Source organism: Cyclopterus lumpus, chromosome 2, assembly GCF_009769545.1.
Source record: "Cyclopterus lumpus isolate fCycLum1 chromosome 2, fCycLum1.pri, whole genome shotgun sequence".
Classification (NCBI taxonomy): Eukaryota; Metazoa; Chordata; class Actinopteri; order Perciformes; family Cyclopteridae; genus Cyclopterus; species Cyclopterus lumpus.
Window position 1 is genome coordinate 9,420,614 of NC_046967.1, and position 19,538 is coordinate 9,440,151.

General features: G+C 47.4%; 1 protein-coding gene across 1 annotated transcript in view; it reads left to right on the top strand.

The window, feature by feature from the left end:
- The first annotated feature begins 1,556 nt into the window (after window positions 1–1,556).
- LOC117744007 (partitioning defective 3 homolog B-like) overlaps window positions 1,557–19,538 on the top strand; it is a 102,922-nt gene continuing 84,940 nt past the window's right edge. The window contains 2 exon segments of the mRNA XM_034552058.1: window positions 1,557–2,015; window positions 7,555–7,656. Coding sequence (XP_034407949.1) covers window positions 1,899–2,015; window positions 7,555–7,656 — 219 coding nt within the window. The 5' untranslated portion in view covers window positions 1,557–1,898.

Genomic DNA, 19,538 nt, shown 5'->3' on the forward strand with positions numbered 1-19,538 from the left:
ACACCGGGGGAACATAAGCAGCATCACACACTCTGCGAACACCGTGTTAAACCAAGTAGAGAATGAAAGATGATCTTAAAAGAAATCAGAGCCCACAGTTGATCTGTTTCTCTCTCTCTCTCTCTCTCCTCTGCTCACCTCACCTTGTTCATCCGGGATGAGAGGAGTGAGATGAAACGAGAGGCAAAAGAGGCTGTCAGCCCTTCATTGTTCCGTTCCGTACATTTCGGGTGAATTACAGCGGCAGTGGAAATAATTGCTTTGTCCCAATTATGAATCCATCCGCAGCGGTCGGCTTTCTGATTTGACGGAGGAGGAAATTCCAGGGAGCAAAAAACCAAAACAATGCGGCGGAATAACGGGAGCGTGTCAGCGGCCATTAATATCCATAAAGGCAATTTCACAACACACCTAATGACAGAAAATGACAGAAAATAATGGGCAGGTAATTAGTATGCGTGTAAGTAGAGGTATCTCTCTGTGTGTGTGTGTGTGTATACATAGGGGGATTAGAAGGAGTTAGGCTGATTCTCTGCAAATGTGGACAGTTTATCTCGTGGTCCCTCTGTCCTAATATAATATGACTTCACAGTAGTATGTAGACACACATTATGGCATTTAGGAAATAGTCTAAAAGCCAGAATATACATTCAAGGTGTTACTTAAGTTAAAAAGGCGATAATAAGCACAATTAACTATTACAAGTAATTGTGGAGGAGAATGACCGCTGTCAATGTTAAACTTTCACATATTAAAATGTATTCATTCATATTTGATCATTTTTAGGGGCATGCAGGTGGAGGGAATTTGAACCGTTCCACACGATTTACAGTCTGTGTATGTACAATGTCAATCTGTCAAGAAGCTCATAATACCTGGGAAATAAATGCAAAGGGATAAAATGCACAATATCGGCCTCTGATAAAAACATGTTTTTATCTCAGCTACCATGACCTGAACTGATGACATGCTGGTTAGTGTGTAGGTGGACAACGCCCCCCCCCCATATTGCTGCAGTTTGGCTGACCTTTCAACCTGATGTTGTGATGCGTTTGGATGGAAAGGATGAAAGCTGTCACAAGGAACTGATTGGTTAATGTATGTCACATGATCTGCTTGTTGCGTTTAAAACACATTTGGATTATTCTATTTCGGAGCAGTCCAAAACCTGAATAAATATGCTTGTAAAGTTTTTCAGACATCTAGATTAAATAAGACTGCAGCTCATGAGGATATTTCATATTTTAAATTAACTCCGATACAATTGTTGGTTGTAAAGTTGTGTAAACTGCATTCAAATACATTACTTATTGAAAACAGTGTTATTGTTGATGGTCATAGTCCAACAACTGTTTCTACCAAAAGCCGTTAAAACTACATCGACCACATTAAACTTCTTCTGAGAAACAATTTGAGGAGAAACATAATTGAGACTACGACTCAAAAAAGAAACAAACTAGCGAACTAAAAACAAAAGTTTGGCTCCCGCGAGCGTCGCTGGGAATGCAGCTTCCTGAAGTGCTCGAGCCGCCGTGATTTCTTCCGGGTTCCTCGCGCAGTTTGTTTTGTTTGGGTGGATCCGCGCGGCGCTCCGCGATGACAGAAACTCGTCGCGCTCCGCCGCTGTAGCCTTCTGCGTTTCCCCCACGACTCGCACGACAACTTGGTCGTAAACGAACATGTCGTGCGCGCGCGTCGTCGTATCGGTAGAGGCGGACAGACAAAGGTGACTTCATCGGGATTTCGACCTGACCTGAGACACCTGTTGCTCCAGTTTCGGCAGACAGGTGCCACCTTCCCTCGCCCCAACCAGGCGAGCCGCTCACGGGGTCGAGACACCGACCTGAAACTTGGACTATTGGTTACTATTTTCACAACATTTGACCTTCACGGCTACTATGAAAGTCACCGTGACGTTCGGGGACACCGCGGTGGTGGTTCCCTGTAAACCTGCGTGGACCGTCCGGGATTTAATCGACCAAGCCACGCGGAGGTACCGCAGGATTTTGGAGCAGGTAAACACCCTTCAAACCGTCACTTGCTCAATTTCCTCAGGGCTCCCCTCCCCATAGCAGCCACGGTCACGTTATCGTGTCCCACGGGACACGACAATATGTTTTAATTCCACTCGTTCTTCATGTTTTTTATAGGAGCAACGGCTCCCATAACTTGGTTATGGTGTCACGCGACCAATATGTGGACATGGTCCTACTTTTTAAAGCCAACGTCAGAGACGGAAGACGTTTTTGGGTCGAGAAAACGTTTTATTTTGTCACAATTGAGTAAAGTTTGGTCCACGGAAGTCTCCCGAGGACGTTTGACTCTTATTTAAGTGTTGTTGTTGTTGTTGTCATATTGTGCTGGTGCAACTGCTGTTGGAAACATTTCATCCGCCAAGTGATCAACTTTTACATTTCATATAAATAATATTCATTGCACTTTTTTGATTCCTCAATAGACCAGAATGCCATGCAGCTGCAGAACATTTAGGATTATGAGTAAGGGGTGTGACTGGCACATGCCTCAACTGGAAGAGAAAAAAAAACCAAAACAACTCTTGTGGTTGCCTTCTGTCTCCATGCAACATCTGGCTGGCTGCACACAGTTCATACCTGAGACCAAAGGTATTCTGGGAAAATGTCGGAGCCGACGCAACACAACACATCATCACAAAATACCCCCAGGCATGCACTGGTATACAGTGTTGTTCTCCCTGTGACTTGTGTTGTTTTGAATGTCCCCCCCCCCCCCAGCCCTCTGCCTCCCAATCATTTGAGCATTAATCACTCTGCCGAACTGACCTTTTGACTAATCAGCCGCCATGTATGTGCACGCTGTCCCGGCGTGATAGCGAGCCGATGTGAGTGGCGCCTGGCCGCGGCCCTTCGGCTTGTCTCCCTGTACAATGGCTCCCTGTTTTAAGCTCGGTATCTCGGCGGGCAGGTGGGAGTTTGCTGTTTGATGCCCGTCGACGTGGACGTGCGCCGCCGTGGACAGGAGGCTTTTGTCCCATGAGTGATTGGGGATTAGGATTGGTGACAGGTCCGGGTCTTATCGGTTGGCTGGTCCCCTCCACAATTTAGCCCGCCCACGCTTCAGAAAGGCAAAAAAAAAAAAAAGCTGGCTTGTGGAGATGTGAGCGGCCCGCGTGGAAGCTGGGATTGGAAGGATGGATGGATTGCTTCCTCTCAGGGAAGGAGCACACGCAAACACCTGAATAGCAACAGACACACACACACACACACACAGAGGAGCTCATCTGGCCCGGTGTCCCCTGAGCTGTCACGTCTCCGCTTCACTGACAGCCATTGTCGTGCCCGCTTCGCCCGGCGGTCCCTGTAGATGCTGTGCGAGACGCGCCCAAGCTTAATCCGGCTAAACGTTGAGCGAGCACCAGGACCTCTGATTGCTTTTCACAGAGCATGTTAATCAGGAGGAGCCGTTGCTGACTCAGCAGTCCGTTGCCTCCTCCTCCTCCTCCTCCTCCTTCTCCTCCTCCTAATAGAAGCAGACCGCCGCGAGGACAGTCCGGCTGCCAGAGAGGACCGAATAGATCTCGCCGGCTGCTCTTGCCAGCAGAATCCACTTAGCGGCCACATTAACCGCACATTTCTCCACTCACCGGCCTCGCCGCTGACAGCAGGGACAGTGTCAAGAAAACAGGGTTTAATCGCAGAGAATGTATGTATGTATGTATGTATGTGTGTGTGTGTGTGTGTGTGTTGGGAAACAGGATTCTGCAGACCTCCTTCGTTAGCAGGTTGTTTTAATGTAAGGAAATGCTGTCATGTTAACTGACAAAGCCTCCTAACGAACAGTCAGACTCGTTACGCAGTTGTCAAATCACACTGTATAAATATGCATCTCGAAACGTGACAAAAAAAAGCTTTTCCTCATAGTGCTTCCGCACATTATTCCGCCGCTGCTCTTGTGATGAAGTCTGGAGGGGTTGTGTAAAGATTTGCACCCCAAAGCTTGATATGTAATAGTCCTATTTTAGCTCTAAATATGTGTCTGTCTTCATGACACAACTTAAAAATTCAATTAACAAAGATTTTAATCCACATTTGAGACACTGTAACACATTTATTTAGATAAATGCTATTGCAGATGACCTTTTGACTCAACATTTCAAGTCCTCTTACTTTTTTAAACGCCCATGAAGTAAAAAGTGTGTGGCGGGGAGGGATGGACCAGCATGAAAGCTCTGAGTGCTGTGTGTTCTCAGGGGGGGGGGGGGCAGACAAGGCCAGGTACGGTCTGTCTGTCCCTGCAGGTTCAGTTCAGATTACAGCCCGCACTAAACAAGCTATAGGTACAGTCCTCCTCCTTGTGTGTGGGAGTGAGAGGAGTTGTCAGGACTTAGCTATGCAGACGGCCTTCATTGTGGCCGTTCTGCATTCCTCAGACTGTTGCAGCGACTTTTTTTTTTACTTTGCATTGCGTTAAACTCTCTGCTTCCTGAAGGGAGAATACTTCAAGTAGCCGTACAGCTACAGAGCAGCATCCCCGAGGCTCGCTGAAGGGCAGTGTGGCGGGACAGATGCCCGCTGGCATTCGACTTTAAACTTAGTCCTCCTTTACAGAGACGTGAAAGCAGGAGCAACCTGACTGCTTCAGCAAGATATCGCAACCCAAAAATAGTGTGAAGATATCGCTTTACATGACGACGACAACAGGGTTCATTGTGTAATTCACTCTTCTAACTGTCACAGTGATTCTCCACTGTTGACTGACTGACTCCCGACTCCTTTTGTTTTCCCCCGTGTCACGGGAAGAGTTCAAGATGCAAAGGGGAATTGGCAGGGATTGACAACGAGGGTTTTCAGAGGAGGCTTTTTTCTTTTCTTTTTTTCCATCCACTCGCTCCTCTCCATAGATTACTTTCCCTCTGATGTGTCGTGCATCCAGCCCTTTTCATCACCAGGCAGAAAGAGAGGGTGGAGGAACGTGTGTGTTTTTGCCGGCTGAGGAATCGGGACGCACCAGTACGTCAGAGGTGATGCCAATTAACACTCCGGCACCGCAGCGCTCAGATCCACTGAGTCACGGATTCCACGCAAATTTAAAAAAATCACACTCATACATCTTATATCGTAAAGGTGTGTGCCTTTTAATGCCGGTGATGTCATGGAAGAATAGCGAATTACCGCGCAAACTACCCTCCCCCCACCTCTCCTCCTCCTCTGTGGACACACGCTGGTTCTCACACACACTGGGAACAGTTTTCATTTCGAGGCGGAAGAATGCCGGCGGTCGTTCAGGTCGGACCGGTTTTTCTGTCAAAGTGTAAATGCTTTGCCGTGATGTCTTTGCTGCATCTTTGCGCCAATAAACACATGTATCATATTATATTCTTGTACAAAGATATAATGGATCTATTAAAATGTAGTCAAATTAGTCACTTTATTTTGAAAGGTCATCTCCATCTTTTCCTGGCATCTCAAGCTGAAACAACGGGTGGCTCCTTAATATAAGAAGAGCCCATACAGAAAGCCTCTTGAGGGAAAGTCCAAGCTACCAAAAAAAAAAGTCGCCTGTGGACGTCGGCGGCGGCGGGTCGGGTCACGTGACGCCTCGGCCCTTTGAGGTTGCCGTGCATTGCCTCCCTTCCCCTGAGTGTCTGCACGTTTGAGCCATGAGTTACTGTGGCTTTCCCTCCGCATTCATTGCGTTTGCTTGCACGTCGTTGCATTGTGGGAAAAAACTGTGTTGTGTTTGTGCCGAGTTGTCTCACTGACCTTTCTCTCACAGCCCCCCGGCAGTTACGGGCACTTCTGAAGAAAGAGGAGGGGGACTCTGGCTTTATTCCTGTTATTTTCAATACCCAGTCTCTCCCCACCATTTTTTTTTTTTTTTAGGAGAATGGACTGGCCCATTGTGCAAGACAGACAACCCTCTTTTTATTTTTTTTTTGTGTCCCGTAATTCACATTCGGGTGCAGCGGAGCAAGAAGGGTCCCATTCACAACGGGCTGCGGTGATGCAGCAGAAGCCACTTGCTGGGTCTCAGTCAAACTCCATCACTCCAGCCTCCTCCTCCTCCGGCTTATTGCCCGGAGCTGGTAATTCAGCTGCTAATGTAGTCTTGAGTCGCTCTGGACAGATTGCTCATTGGTATGGGCACTTCCTAATGGGCTATTTTATACTGCACACATTCTTAGAAACGATAAAGGCTCGTCAAAGATTTCTGTTGAGAAATGACTTCTAATAGAAATGTAGTGTGGGGGGGAAGAAATAGCAAATATGTGTTTGTCAGGGCTACATTTGACCCATCAGGAGGTGTTTCACTTTCTTTCTTTCTTCATGCGATTTATCATCAATCATCTTAAACTGCCCGCTTACGCTGCGTTCACACCGAAAGCGTTGAGGATTTTTTTTTCGTGCGAGTAGATCCCAATGCAAAGTCGATGCACCGACGCGAATGGTTGCGAATGGCACAAATTGGGCAAAGCAAAAAATTCGCCCGACGCTGAGTTGTGAAAGCCAAGCTAACTGGCTGCTGCTTCTCTAGTAGCGCTGGAAGCGGCTGTTATCCAGACGTAGTCGGTGAAAGTCACCGAGCTGTGTGAGCCTACGGGTGATGTTATGTATGAATATATATATATATTATATTAATGTTATGAACCCAAACACGAGGGCATTTGATGTTCCGACATTTGTGCAATGTCCACAAGAAGTATGAAGCAGAAATAGTGGTTATTTCTTCCATGGTGGATGGCGGAAATGATAACTGATTCCACGGAGATAAGCCACGACCCCCTCTAACACGCGAATAAACCACAAATAGTCGGGCGAGTAGCGAGTAAACTCACGCGAGTGAAGCTCTTGGTGTGAACGCAGCATTACTCTTCCCTCGCTCTCACAGAAAAAGGGGAAGATGCTATTGTTCGCGTACTTCTCTGTTGGTTTAGTCGACAGCACAACAGACACAAGCTCAGCCCTGGTTCTCTTAGTGACAATGAGTGGCCGGCTCGGGGTACTTCCTGCTCTGTGGGGCGCCGACCACGGCGTCAAAACTGGTGGGCGTGGGCGTGGGCGTGGGCGGGGCGTGGGCGGGGGGGGGGGGAAAGCCCATCACTCCCTCCTCACTGTCACAACCCTCTGCACATTCTGTACTCGCTGTTGTGCAATGTAGGTCATCTGCTGCTACTGTACCTACCTATTCGGTTGACTGACATTTGTTTCTGTAAACATTCATAGTGGAGTTGAGTGGAGTTTTTTTTTTAACACACTTTATATTGAATCAATGACTGAAATCTTCAAAACAGCTTTGTAAAACGTGTGTGTGTGGTAGGAAATTACACATCTGGAATCCTTTCTATGAGTCGGTGTTAACGATTTAAAGTTAAAGAGTTTGCCTAATCAGCTTGTGGGCTTTTTTTTTTTTGGTGACATCACGATGGCCTTATTTCTCCTTAATCCCAGTATGACCAGTTGAAGACATCTGTACCAGACTCACTGGTTGTTGCTTTTCTCAGTGGTAATTGTACAATAATATTAAAAAAAAAACCATAACGACGTTCCTTTTGTTGCTGTTTTTGTGTGTGTCCAGTATGAGGAGATTGAAGTGAAGACCCACCACTTGACGAACATGTTGGGAGGGATCATGGACATGGACGACCTGCTGTGTGACCTGTTGGAAGACAGGGAGAAGGTGAGGTTCTTTCTCTCTTGTGTTCATGCATTTTGGTCGCTCCTACCCCGGCGTGAGCCGCGCGTTTGATTGCATCGTACTACATGCTTCTTCCCTCTGGTTGTTCAGAAAGCCGGAGTCGGAGTGGTGACGTTGCCGTCATGTTAATTTTCACCGAGATGGATGAAAGGACGCACATTTTTAAACAAAATCGAGAAACAAGAAATCCCCCGGGATGTAACTTCCCAGAGCCGGACTGGGAGTTAACTGCATTCCCTTCACACGCAGGCACAGACCCCGATTCCTATGAAGAGCACATTTTTAAAGGAGGGGTTTTTACTAATTTCCTAATGAATGCATTCCCTAAAATGTGCTAATAAAGCGCCCGAAATCCATATTCATAAGCCCGGACGGCAGATGAATTATCAACACTTAGTCAGCAAGAAGGCCGAATGAAATGGAAATGGAATATTCTGCCGACCCTGTACCGCGCGGTGACAATGGTGCTTTAAGCTGCGTGAACAATAGAGCGTGTGCAAAAAGCATGTTTATGCATGTAGGACTGCGAGTTTTGCAAAAAAAAAAAATAATACTCTTTGTGGAGGGGGAAAAAAAGGGGGACAGAGCTAAATAATAGATGTGTAAACTTGGTGGAGATCTTCAACTGTGGGGAAGTTTTCTTCTTTTTTTTTTGCAATCACAGAGAACAAAAGCTTCATTTTCCCGGGATGATGGGATTATAATCATAAGATCTGTTTTATTTGTGCAGAAGAGGATGAGTCTGGCGTGGATTTTAATGACTCATATCTCTCTCTCTCTCTCTCTCTCCCCCCCCCACCCTCCGACCTAAAAACTGCTTTCTCGTCGCAGTGGTGGTGGTGGTGGTGATGATGATGATGAAGTGTCATAGATCACATCCCACTCTAGCATTTGATCAGATTCCCTCACTAACAAGTCGCCCCCCGACGCCGACTCGTGCTGCGGTGCTCTTTGTGATTAGGCGCTCTGCTGCGCGGGAACTGTCTAATTTACCTTTTTGTTCCTTTTGCTCCCCCCCCCCTCCCTCCGGCTTTCATTTTATCCTTTTGTTTCTTCGCCCGCTGATGAAAAAGATAGCACGCCAACGAGGACGAGCGGGCTCACGTGATCCTCGTGACGGTGCCAGTCATCCGGCTTATCTCCGGGCTTCCGAGCGGCGTCGGGCTCTCTCAGATTAATGAGCTGTGCCTGGCGTTCTTGATTAGTCCGACTCCCTTTTGTTTGTCTACGTTTTCATAACCTCTCTGCCAGATTCCATCTTTAGTGCTTTCCTTTCTTTTTCTTTTCCTTTCTTTTTTTCTGTTTTTTTTGTTCTGTTATTGTGGCCGACGCTGTTTCCCCATCAATCATACAGGAGTGGTCCCATTGTGAGGGCCTTCCAACGCACAGCAGGGGCCCTGTGTTAGCCGCGGATGCTAATGAGAGATAATGGTAAGCTATTTGTACGCCTAGTGGTTAGCTTAGCCCGCGAGTCCAGACCTCTTCATCTGGGCCAGCCCCCGACCATTACTCAACACACACACACACACAGACACAGACACACCACACGTACACACACGTCTGCTGTCTCCACCGCCCCGCGCCGAACCGCAGGCATGTTAGCATTATCGTCCATGGAAGGAGCGCCACTGGTGGTTGATGAGGGCGGAGATGAGGGGGCGGCTGTGATTTGATTACAGCTCGCCTGCCGCCCCCCCCCCCCCTGCATCTGCGAACACACACACACACATACACACACACACACACTCCGTTCATTAGCACCCTCCCCCTCCCCCATCTCGAGATACACCGGCCACCAGCCTCCTCATGAATATTAATATCAATCTGATGAATGCGAGGAAGACCACGGGCTGTTGGCTGAGGTGTGACCGCGTATACACACAGTACACACTCGCAGACATAAAAGGCCACAGTATGAAGAGAGCAGGTCACAGTTCAGTCAATTATACGATGACGCTCTCCTCTACTTTGACCCTTTACTGTGTGTGTGTGTGTGTGTGTGTGTGTGTGTCACAGACACCCCACCACTTTGTTAATGGTTTGGGGAAGCGGGCGGACATAACAGCTTTTTCCATCTCTTCCTCTTTTGCCATGCTGCAAGGTCAAATGGCTGTAGCTCAGAGGCTAGTTAACCTGCTTCCTCCTCCGTCAGTGTGTGTTCCTTCACACACACACACACGCACACACACACACGTTGTGGACTTGTATCGCGGTTGGAGATCCTGCATTAGCCGCGGCCATTACGCCCATAAATCTCAGCTTTTAATCCGGCGGGCCCCTCCCCCTCCGTATATGTTTACCATTTACGTGGCTGCCGCTTCCTGTGACCAACAGAGAGATGCCGTACCGCGTGGTGCGAATGAGGCGTTTGATTAGGAGGCCATCTCTGAATGTCAAACATGTGTGAGTGTCCCCTCTTGTCACGGCCGATCTCCTTCAGTAGGGGGATTAAGCTCAGGGAGCATAACGTCTCCTCATAAGTGGCCTGCCACTCCTCGTTCAACATACATACATACACACATAGATACATACACACACACACACACACACACACTGCTCCACATGGACCGTGTTGTCGATGAGGGGGTGAGGGGGTACATATAACAAAAAGTCAACCTTCCATCCCAATTCAGCCAAACGAGAAATCTAATTTCATGGGAAATTAAAAACCAGGGGAATGATTTCCTCCATCTCACTTTAATTAGCCCTCTTTTTTTTTTTTTTTTTTTTTATCACTGCGCCTACAAGGCACCCACAAGCCTCCTGTGCGGTCTCAGCTCGCTGTAAATGGAGGAGGCATCCCAGCTGATATCCCTCCGAAATGTCAACCGATTGATCACGGGGGCCATCTCCCATCTCCCATCATCCATCTCCCATCATCCATCTCCCATCATCCATCTCCCATCATCCATCTCCCATCATCCATCTCTCCTGCCGGCACGTCGCGGTGGAGGACGCGATGCTGAGAAGAAAAATGAGTCGGCGCGACCCACTGAAATACGTTCTGGTATTTAAAGTAGGTCTGCGGTCTTGAGCATCTTTCATATCCTGTAGCGAGAGAAAGACCCCTCCTTGAATAATTTCTTCCATATTTAGTTAATATTTCTCAAACTTCTAACAGTTGTTCACATCCGCATATGGTGAACTGGACCTCGTGCAGATTGCACAATGCTGCTGCAGATTGGATTCCCACCAGTTACGTCGCGGGATTCGCCCCAAGTCATTTATCACGTGTCAGACGTCGGGCCCCCTCTGACAGGCGACAGCCAGGCGTCGCCTCAAACGCGCTGAAAAAAAGTTCCGTGAATGGGAGCGTGATTGCGAGGCGCAGACGTGCTGATTAGCCTTTTGGCGCCTCCTGTGACATCTCGCTCCCTCACCTCTGTTCCCCAATTCACCGCCGCTGTTTGATTGGCACCCGAATAGTCCCCGCAACTCCGCGACCCCTGTTCTGAATGGCCAGTGATGAGCGGGAGCACGATGGTTCAAATGCGCTCAAAATGTCACGGCAGGGCTAGTTTATTTCTATAGTGCGTTTCGTACACAAAAGGTCATTTTAAAGTGACGCGTTGAGGCCAAGAGAAAGGGGGGGGGGGGGGGGAACCAGCATGAAGATATTTTAAATGCAAAGTAAGAGAATATAAACTGATTTTGAAGGCAATTGAAAAGTTCAGTGCAAAAAGTAAAATTTTAGAGCGTCTAATGGAAGTTCCAGCTCATTACGGTAAATGCTGCTCCTGCGTGTTTAGTTTGACCCCCTTGAGAGCTGCCAGAGATGTGTTTCCCAAATATCATTCTAATCATGATCCATACATCCTCCCCTGTGTCTGTCTGGCACATTTGAATACTAACTAGAAGTCTGTGTGTAAAATGAGTCGAGTGTAGTTCACCTGGAACCGCTCATTACGTTCCTTCTGTCGTCTGCTTTAATTGATTTTTTTTGGGGATTTTTTTTATTCTTGCAAAAAGAACATTTATTTCTTTACGATCGCCGCCAAAGCCCAGAGGCTACAGACATGCAGAGATTTGATTGTGGGGGGGGGGGGGGGGGGGGCTTCGCTCAGTTATTCTCATTATATGAAGACACATTTCTAAATAGTGTTTGTCCAGTTTGCAAGACCGCTGTCTGATGACGACTCATTCTTTCAAAATTACAGAGCAAACTTCGTGGATCCCCTGAATCTGGTGGATTTTAGACATATTTTTTAAATTGTAGACTTACTTGACCAAAAAGTCTCTCCCATAAAGACGAAGCAGGAAGTTTGTTGTCTCCATAGTTCATAAATAGCGTGACCTTCATAGAGCTATTGAGTGGAGAGAAGTTCCCGTTGCTTTGTCCTTATCTATTGTGCGCTCCCTCTCGAACGTCAATTATGCATTCATATATTCAAATCTCCCGTAAACATCCAGTATATTGAATGAAGTCAGATTGTCTCTGTTGCCTGTAGATCAGATCAGATCAGACCGGCGGGACTCGGTCACTTGAGCTGATTTCATCATATCTCATCAGCCTTGACCTTGATTCCCCCCCCCCCAACTGAGCACCACAGCAGCTCTTCATCTGATTAAATTCAATTAAAACACACACACACACACACACACACACACATTCACCAAACCCTGTTTGATTGTAATCACGAGGCGGGACCTCGAGGAGGGCTTAAGGAGTAAGAGCTCTCGCCGTGCCCGTCTGCTTTTCATTTAAGTTTTCTCTCCAAAGTTGCACTTTTGGAATTTTAATTTTCCAAAGTCATTTGTCAGCTCGCTGAAGCAAAAGGCCTCGGATTCAGTTTTGGATAAGGCCCCCGTTTATGTCCCCCCCTTCCCCACCCCCCACCTTTTGCGCGTAGGTGTGTGATAGACTCACAGAGTCCACGCGGGGTCATCGCCGTTCCTCCTCCTGTTAATCACACGGACTCCGTGTTGCCCTCCGTGTCGCCATCACACCACCTATTAGCTCCTAATGGAGTGAGACGGTCAGGCTGCAACCCGACCCGCCTGCTGCTGGGGGGGGTGGAGGGGGGGTTGGAGCTCGGTGCCGAGGCCAGAGGTGCACCGCTCGCTCTGCGGACTCACTTTTCACGAGCGTGACAGGCGAGAGGCAGTCATGCGTTGAATTCAGTGTGCCGCAGCTATACGCACCCCGACAGCAAGAGAACACGAGCTTGTGTCTTTGGCGGAGGAGCTAATCACGTCCGGCTAATGGTCTGTTCTAGATTAACTTGTTTACAGCAAATCTACTCTCTGACCTCTCCGGCCTCGCGCCATCTGTTTTCCTGGATGACATTGCCCCAGACGAGTGTACATATATATGTGTGTGTGTGTGTGTGTGTGTGTGTGTGTGTGTGTGTTTTCCCTCCGCTCGCCGAGTCTCCGCTCACTCCAGCGGCTAATAACTCAAATCAGCAGAAAGTCACACTCCTGGACGTGTGTGTGTGTGTAGAAGTGTGCACTGCCACCGCAGCTAGAGGATAAATGCTGGTGATACCGAGTCCAACTCATTTAGGTTTGAGTATTTAATGATTTCTGGTGCAATTACACAGCTGTGTCGCAGCCACTATTGTTGTTGTTGTTGCCTTTTTTTTTGTTTGTTTTTTGGCCTGCCTCTCGTCCCCATCGCCGAGCTGATTGGGCTAATGAATGGAGCTCCGTGGACGGTAATGTGTCTGAATAGGCCACTTGAAATATTAGGCAGCCCACACTGGACATGGGAGGGGAAGGAGGAATTTACATTATTGCAGATGATGATGATGATGTCGGTAGTTAAAACTATAAATGCCCATCGCATGTTTCAAATTGTTTATTTTTGTCCGCCCTACAGTCCAAACCCCCCAAAAAAGCTTCATTATATCCACAAGGAATACGTACACTACGCATGTATCGGCAAATGTGATGCTTTTCTATGATTTCAGTTTTTTTCTCATAATTCATATTTTTATATTCTATATTTTATAAAGGGTCACAAATAGATAATTTCCATCCCGTGATTTAGTGTTGCGTTCTGTTCAAAGTTGTGATCTGTATCTGGAGTGAAAGCTATTCGGGTGGCGTAAACCTTCAGAAGAAGAAGACATAAACTCGAAGTTGATTACATTCCATTACATTGTTATTAATATGCGGCTTCCGTTTCATCCGAGATGAAACTGTCCGAGCGCGATACACTCGTTTGATGTTACAGGAGAGCTGAGCGAGCAGTCGGCGCTCCAGCCTCGTCACCTTCCCACAAACTGATGGATGGTGCTGTCAGCTGCCGGTTTGTGCTTTTTGCCGCCGCACGAAACCCACTTTTCTTCTCCGGGCTTTGATGTCGAGTCAATAACTATCTAATAAGGCGTGTTGGAAGGAACACGCATGTTGATGGGTGCAGGAAAAATCTCCGGGTGAGGGCTTTTTTTTCCCTTTTTTTTCTCCTCTCAAACACCTTCGGGCTGTGAGTGATGTTGGCTCTCCATGGCAACGGCAAGTACCGAGTGTCAGTAATGTATCGTTCAACACGCCCAGCTGAGGAGGAGAGCAGAATGTTTACCCTTAAAGAAGAAGATTCTATCGAAGCTTTTGGGTCATCGTAGATACAGCGGAAAACTAGTAAATTATTGATAATTGGATGAATTATAATACGGAAAAAAACATCCTTAACGTCACTTCAAACCTCCGTAAAGGAAAAGGAGAGCGAGAGAAAGAGGTGACGTATGGTATGAAAGTCTAATGTCAAGGGAGGGCAAATGGAGGAGGAGGAGGAGGAGGAGAGAGCCACAGGTGAGAGGGCAAAAGCCTCGCAGCTCTGAGTTAATCACTCCTTCCATTTCTCTGTCAGATCCCGGGAGGGAGGGAAGGAAAGAGGGAGGATGGATGGATGAGGGAGGAGGTTGGAGGGAGCAGCTGGCCCTGCAAAGGCCACAGGGAGAAGAAAGCTGATTATTAGACTCCGACTTTTGGGGGAAGAGAGCTGGAACGTTTTTCTTTTTTTTAAATACACGCTTCTGACGAAAGGGTTCGTGTCTGTCGAGCCGAGGAGCACAGCGGCTTCCTCTCGGGATCAGCCGCCGCCAATGTGTTCGCGCTGCGGGAGTGACGGACGAGCCGGTTGGATGTTTGTGTTGCCGGCCTGAGAAGTACGGAGCCTGCAGCTCCTCTGTCACCCACATCCCTCACTCCTAGCCCTCCCTCCTCCTCCTCCTCCTCCTCCTCCTCTCTCCCCACAGCCTCTCGGGTGTGTGTGATTTATGAAGAGTTTACCCTCTCCCTTTATGAGTGTGCATAAATAATAATGTGGCCTTTCACCGCGCATAGCCGCCACCGCAGTGCCTCAGCTGGTGTGTGTTCACGCGCGCGGCTGGTGCACACGTGCTCCATCACTGTGGCGGATGCGACGGATGTGAGGGGGAGAGAGGGAATGATAACTCTAAACCTTTTTGGCAGTGCGCCTGAACAATCGGCTGTTGGCTCTGCAAATTGTTCTTTTCTCCCAAACCTTTGCCTTTTTTTTTTCTTTAAGTTTTCTTTGCCAAAACTTTGATTTCTCGCAATAAATAAAGTTTAATTTCAAACCAGAGCTGTCAACAATTAATCACGGATCGCAATCTTCAAGGTGGAACAATATATTTTGAAATGTTCACACGGCTGCCACGTGAAAAAACTAATACTTGCTAAAAACCTCACAGATATTGTTCTTGGACAGACCGAATAGATTGCGGTAAGTACCAGGATCCAGATTTCTAGTATGCGTCCCTAATGTGGACATGTGTTACATATAGTTTCTATTATATTGCCTCAGATCCCGAGCTCGGTCCCAGGCCTCATATAAAAACCATGTGGCTATAAGAGTCTTATCTATCTTATAATAAAACTACCATTTGAGCTCGGCCTATAGATAAGCCGACTTTTAAAGTTAGCATTGCAAATGTTTTCTTGGCTTTGCACATATTTCCGTGAGTTGAATAAACACGCTTGGTGCCAAAAGGAGTGTCAGGAATGTCGATGCGCTTCTCTCTCTCTGGGTCAAAGTTCCTCTTCGGATCCCCGACCTTGTGCTGCGTCTTTTTTCCCTTTTTGTTTTTCACGCCGTGAGAGATCTGAGTCGTCATTGGCCCAATTTGCATGAATGCAAATCTTTTTAGACCGCCGCGCCAACCGACTGAGGAACTTACCTCAGTAGCTTGGCGTTTAGATCGATGTTACGTTACCTACGTTACCAACGTTTAGAGGTTCAAGCAGTGATGTCATTATAGTTTGAAGAGAACCTGACGAGTTGGATTGTGCATCCGGTTGTGTGCTTCAGTTCATGAGTGGGAGGCATTGTGTGTCTCTGCGGATGCTGCTCTAATCGTGTGTGTGTGTGTGTTTGTGTGTGTTCCTGAGAGGTAATACTCTACATCTGCTAGTGTTCTGTATAGATTCAGGCTGAAAGAGAAGCGGGATTAGCTCTGCTCTCACCGGTAATGCTCCCAATTTTCTACTTGTTTAACTAACCCAGGCTGCACATTCCTCTGTTGAAAGTGTGTGTGTTTAGTGTGTGTGTGTGTGTGTGTTTAGTATACAGTATGTGCCCTTGAACATGGGTTATTTTTTGGTACCCACCGTTGGGTGCATCTCTACGTACCGCGAGTTGCTCGTTACTGAAGGAGAAACGCCGCAGAAGAGCATCACAAATGACAATAAACCTCGATTTATTTTGTATTTATTGTTAAAAGGCAAATAACCGTCTCAGGCCTCGCCGTGAATCGATAACCGTCTCAGGCCTCGCCGTGAATCGATAACCGTCTCAGGCCTCGCCGTGAATCGATTGCCGTTTCTCGTGCTCATCTGACTCGTGCGCACACACGGAGGTGGATATGATCTTTTCAGTCTCTCCTTCGCACCTCAGCCGCTTGGGAAACAAAACCACAACAACAGCAACAACAACAACAACAGCAGCAACACCCGGTTGCACGGATGTTTTGGGAGCCGCGCAGTGTGGAGAAAGTATCCGCTCTTTGTGCGCGGTTTCTTTTCATCCGTTGGATGTCGAGTGCAGTTTAAATCCGCTTTTGGCTACGCGATGCGTTCAGGAAACGTCGGGTTGTGAAGTCGAGGCACCGAGAGTGGGAGCTTTAGTCCCTGTGAATTTTAGCGCTTGAAAAAGCAGGTGTCTAAAACAGTCTTTGTAAACCTTTACTTTAGTAAAGAGTGTGTGTGTGTGTGTGTGTGTGTGTGTGTGTGTGTGTGTGTGTGTGTGTGTGTGTGTGTGTGTGTAAGTCAGAAGCTCCATCTCTCTCTCTGTGTGTGTGTGTGTGTGTGTGAGAGAGTGAGAGATGATTGGGTTACCGCACTCGCTGTCAGGACGCGGCGCGCTCCTTCTGAATTATGCATCTCTCGTTCAAAGGAAGAATGAAGAATAGCGAGAGAGGTAGAAAACGGGGGAGAGGGAGGAAGGGAGGAAGGGAGGGGGGCAGTTGTAAGATAAATGACAACGGCACAAAAGCAGAGCATCTCAATAGACTGGTAACACACACACACACACACACACACACACACACACACACACACACAGTGCTAGACAGCGATGAGAGAGGAGAAGAAAAATGGGTTGATTAGTACGAGCAGATGAAATAGGGAAGTGTATGTTTGTTTGTGAGTGGTGTGTGTACTGTGTGTACTGTGTGTGTGTGTGTGTGCTGATGCTTAAAGACCAGAGGCTGGAGTGGTACCAGCATGCAGTGGTGTTCCACTAAAGCAAGGTGGCACTGTTCATCCTCTCACCGTGAGGAAAGTGAGAGTGTCTAATTGTTTCCACATACAAACCGTTTATTTATATATATAATATTGTGTGTGTGTGTGTGCACGCTGAACATATCTTATACGTGACGTGCCGCATTTGGCTAATTAATTCTGAGCAAGCGCATGAATTATTAAAGACACTCAAGTGTTCCGGCTGTGAGTTGCAACATCTAAACACCGTCCGCTGTTTGCAGCAGCCGGGCTCAGTTCACATCCCCGCTCTGGAAAAAAAAAAACCAAAAAGCTCTGCCTCTGATTGAAAGCAATGTCCTGAACAGCGATCGTAACAATGTGTCCATTCATCGAGCGCGGTGAAGAAAGCCTGACATCCCGAAGCGGGTTTCAACCACACGACAGAGTGAGAGTGTCCCCTGAAGAATTAGTTGAACATCTGGGTCTCACAGTATCAACCGGGGACTATTTTGTCGTGAACATAATAGTTCACAATCTGTCCCTTCAGAGCTCTGAAGGTAGAGAGACGCGGCTGTGGCCTCCAGCGGGTATAGACCCCTTTTTTAAAAATATATGTTTCTTTTCTAGACGTTGGTTAATGACGATGACTCTCTCGCCTTAAAATTCACACGGCATCAATGTAAATCACGACGAAGCCCCGCATGATCATTTGTCAGCGTACGATGGGACGTGTGTGTGTGTGTGTGTGTGTGTGAGCGCTCGCCGTTTCCATGAAACAAGAGTGGGTTTTTTGCCGTGGGCCACGTGAATTCTAACGTTTTACAACACCAGTGCTCGAGGCGGCGTGAAGCCACAAAGACGCAGTGTTTATCTCTCGTCACGCGTGTTATTCTATGTGGCTTTCATGTATGTTCCGATAATCGCCTTTGGCTCTCGCACACACGCAGTGTCCCCAGCCAGTCCGGTCCGGTTGGATACACGCGGCGCATCATGATTTACACGACAATATGAAAGGTTCAGCCGTTTGTAATGGGCACGGGTAACTGTGTGTGTGTGTGTGTGTGTGTGTGTGTGTGTGTGTGTGTGTGTGTGTGTGTGTGTGTGTGTGTGTGTGTGTGTGTGTGTGTGTGTGTGTGTGTGTGTGTGTGTGTGTGTGTGTGTGTGTGTGTGTGTGTGTGTGTGTGTGTGTGTGTGTGTGTGTGTGTTGTGTTTGTGTTTGTGTTTGTGTTATGGAAATGAGACAAAGGGGTCACATTATTCAGCAGTAGTTGACATGCAGGCTCCCCAGGTCCATATCAATATCCCCCCCACAGACGCAGAAAGGAAAAATAAGGCGATTTGTTTCCTAGAATACTAATGGCAGTCAGGAGGGACGCAGAGAAAGCTGTGCTTTGAGTAAACACACTGAGCCATTCAAGGTGTGTTTTTTCTTATTATTCTTCATCCCGGGGCTCCACAAGAGCACGTTGGTGTTTGAAGGACTGGATTTCAAACCACTGTGTCCTCCCCCAAGATTCCTCTCTCTCTCTCTTCTGTAGTTATTCATAATAATGATTATTGATGCTGGAATGTGACGCCTGCATCCCGCTTCTTCGGTAGCACATTAAGCAAAGCTGTTCTGCAACAACAGGGGACACATCCTACCATATTAAAGGGCCGGTTCACCCCAAACGACAGCGAAAAACAAAAAAAGCACTGGCGCATATAGATTTTTTTTTCCCGATTTTTTAGTTTGTGAAACCGTGGATTCTGATTGGACGTGGCCTCAAAGGAAGCAATGCATGATTCATTTAGTTGATGGCTGGTGTTTGTTTGAGTGATGAGTGGAAGCAGCAGGGCGGCCTCCGTCGGCATCGGCGTCGGCCGTAAAAAATAAATAAAAGCTCCCCGGAAAGCAAATCATCATCAGCGCTCTGCACATTAAAAGAAGTCGTCGTGCCAAACGAATAAATTGTTTTTGTGTGTGTTGTGTGTTGTGTGTGTCACATTACGCTGCGAGACTTCGTCTTTGATTGATGCTGTCAGCGAGTTTGGAGAGAACGAGAGATAAGGAGAGAGAAAGAGAGAGAGGTGGGGATGGGGGAGCAGATAAAGAAGAGAGACAGAGCTCCAGAAGCATCCATCAAGCGGCCAATCAGATTGTTTTTCCTGGCGTCCGGCCTTTTTTCTTTTTCTCTTCTCTCCGCATCTGCCAG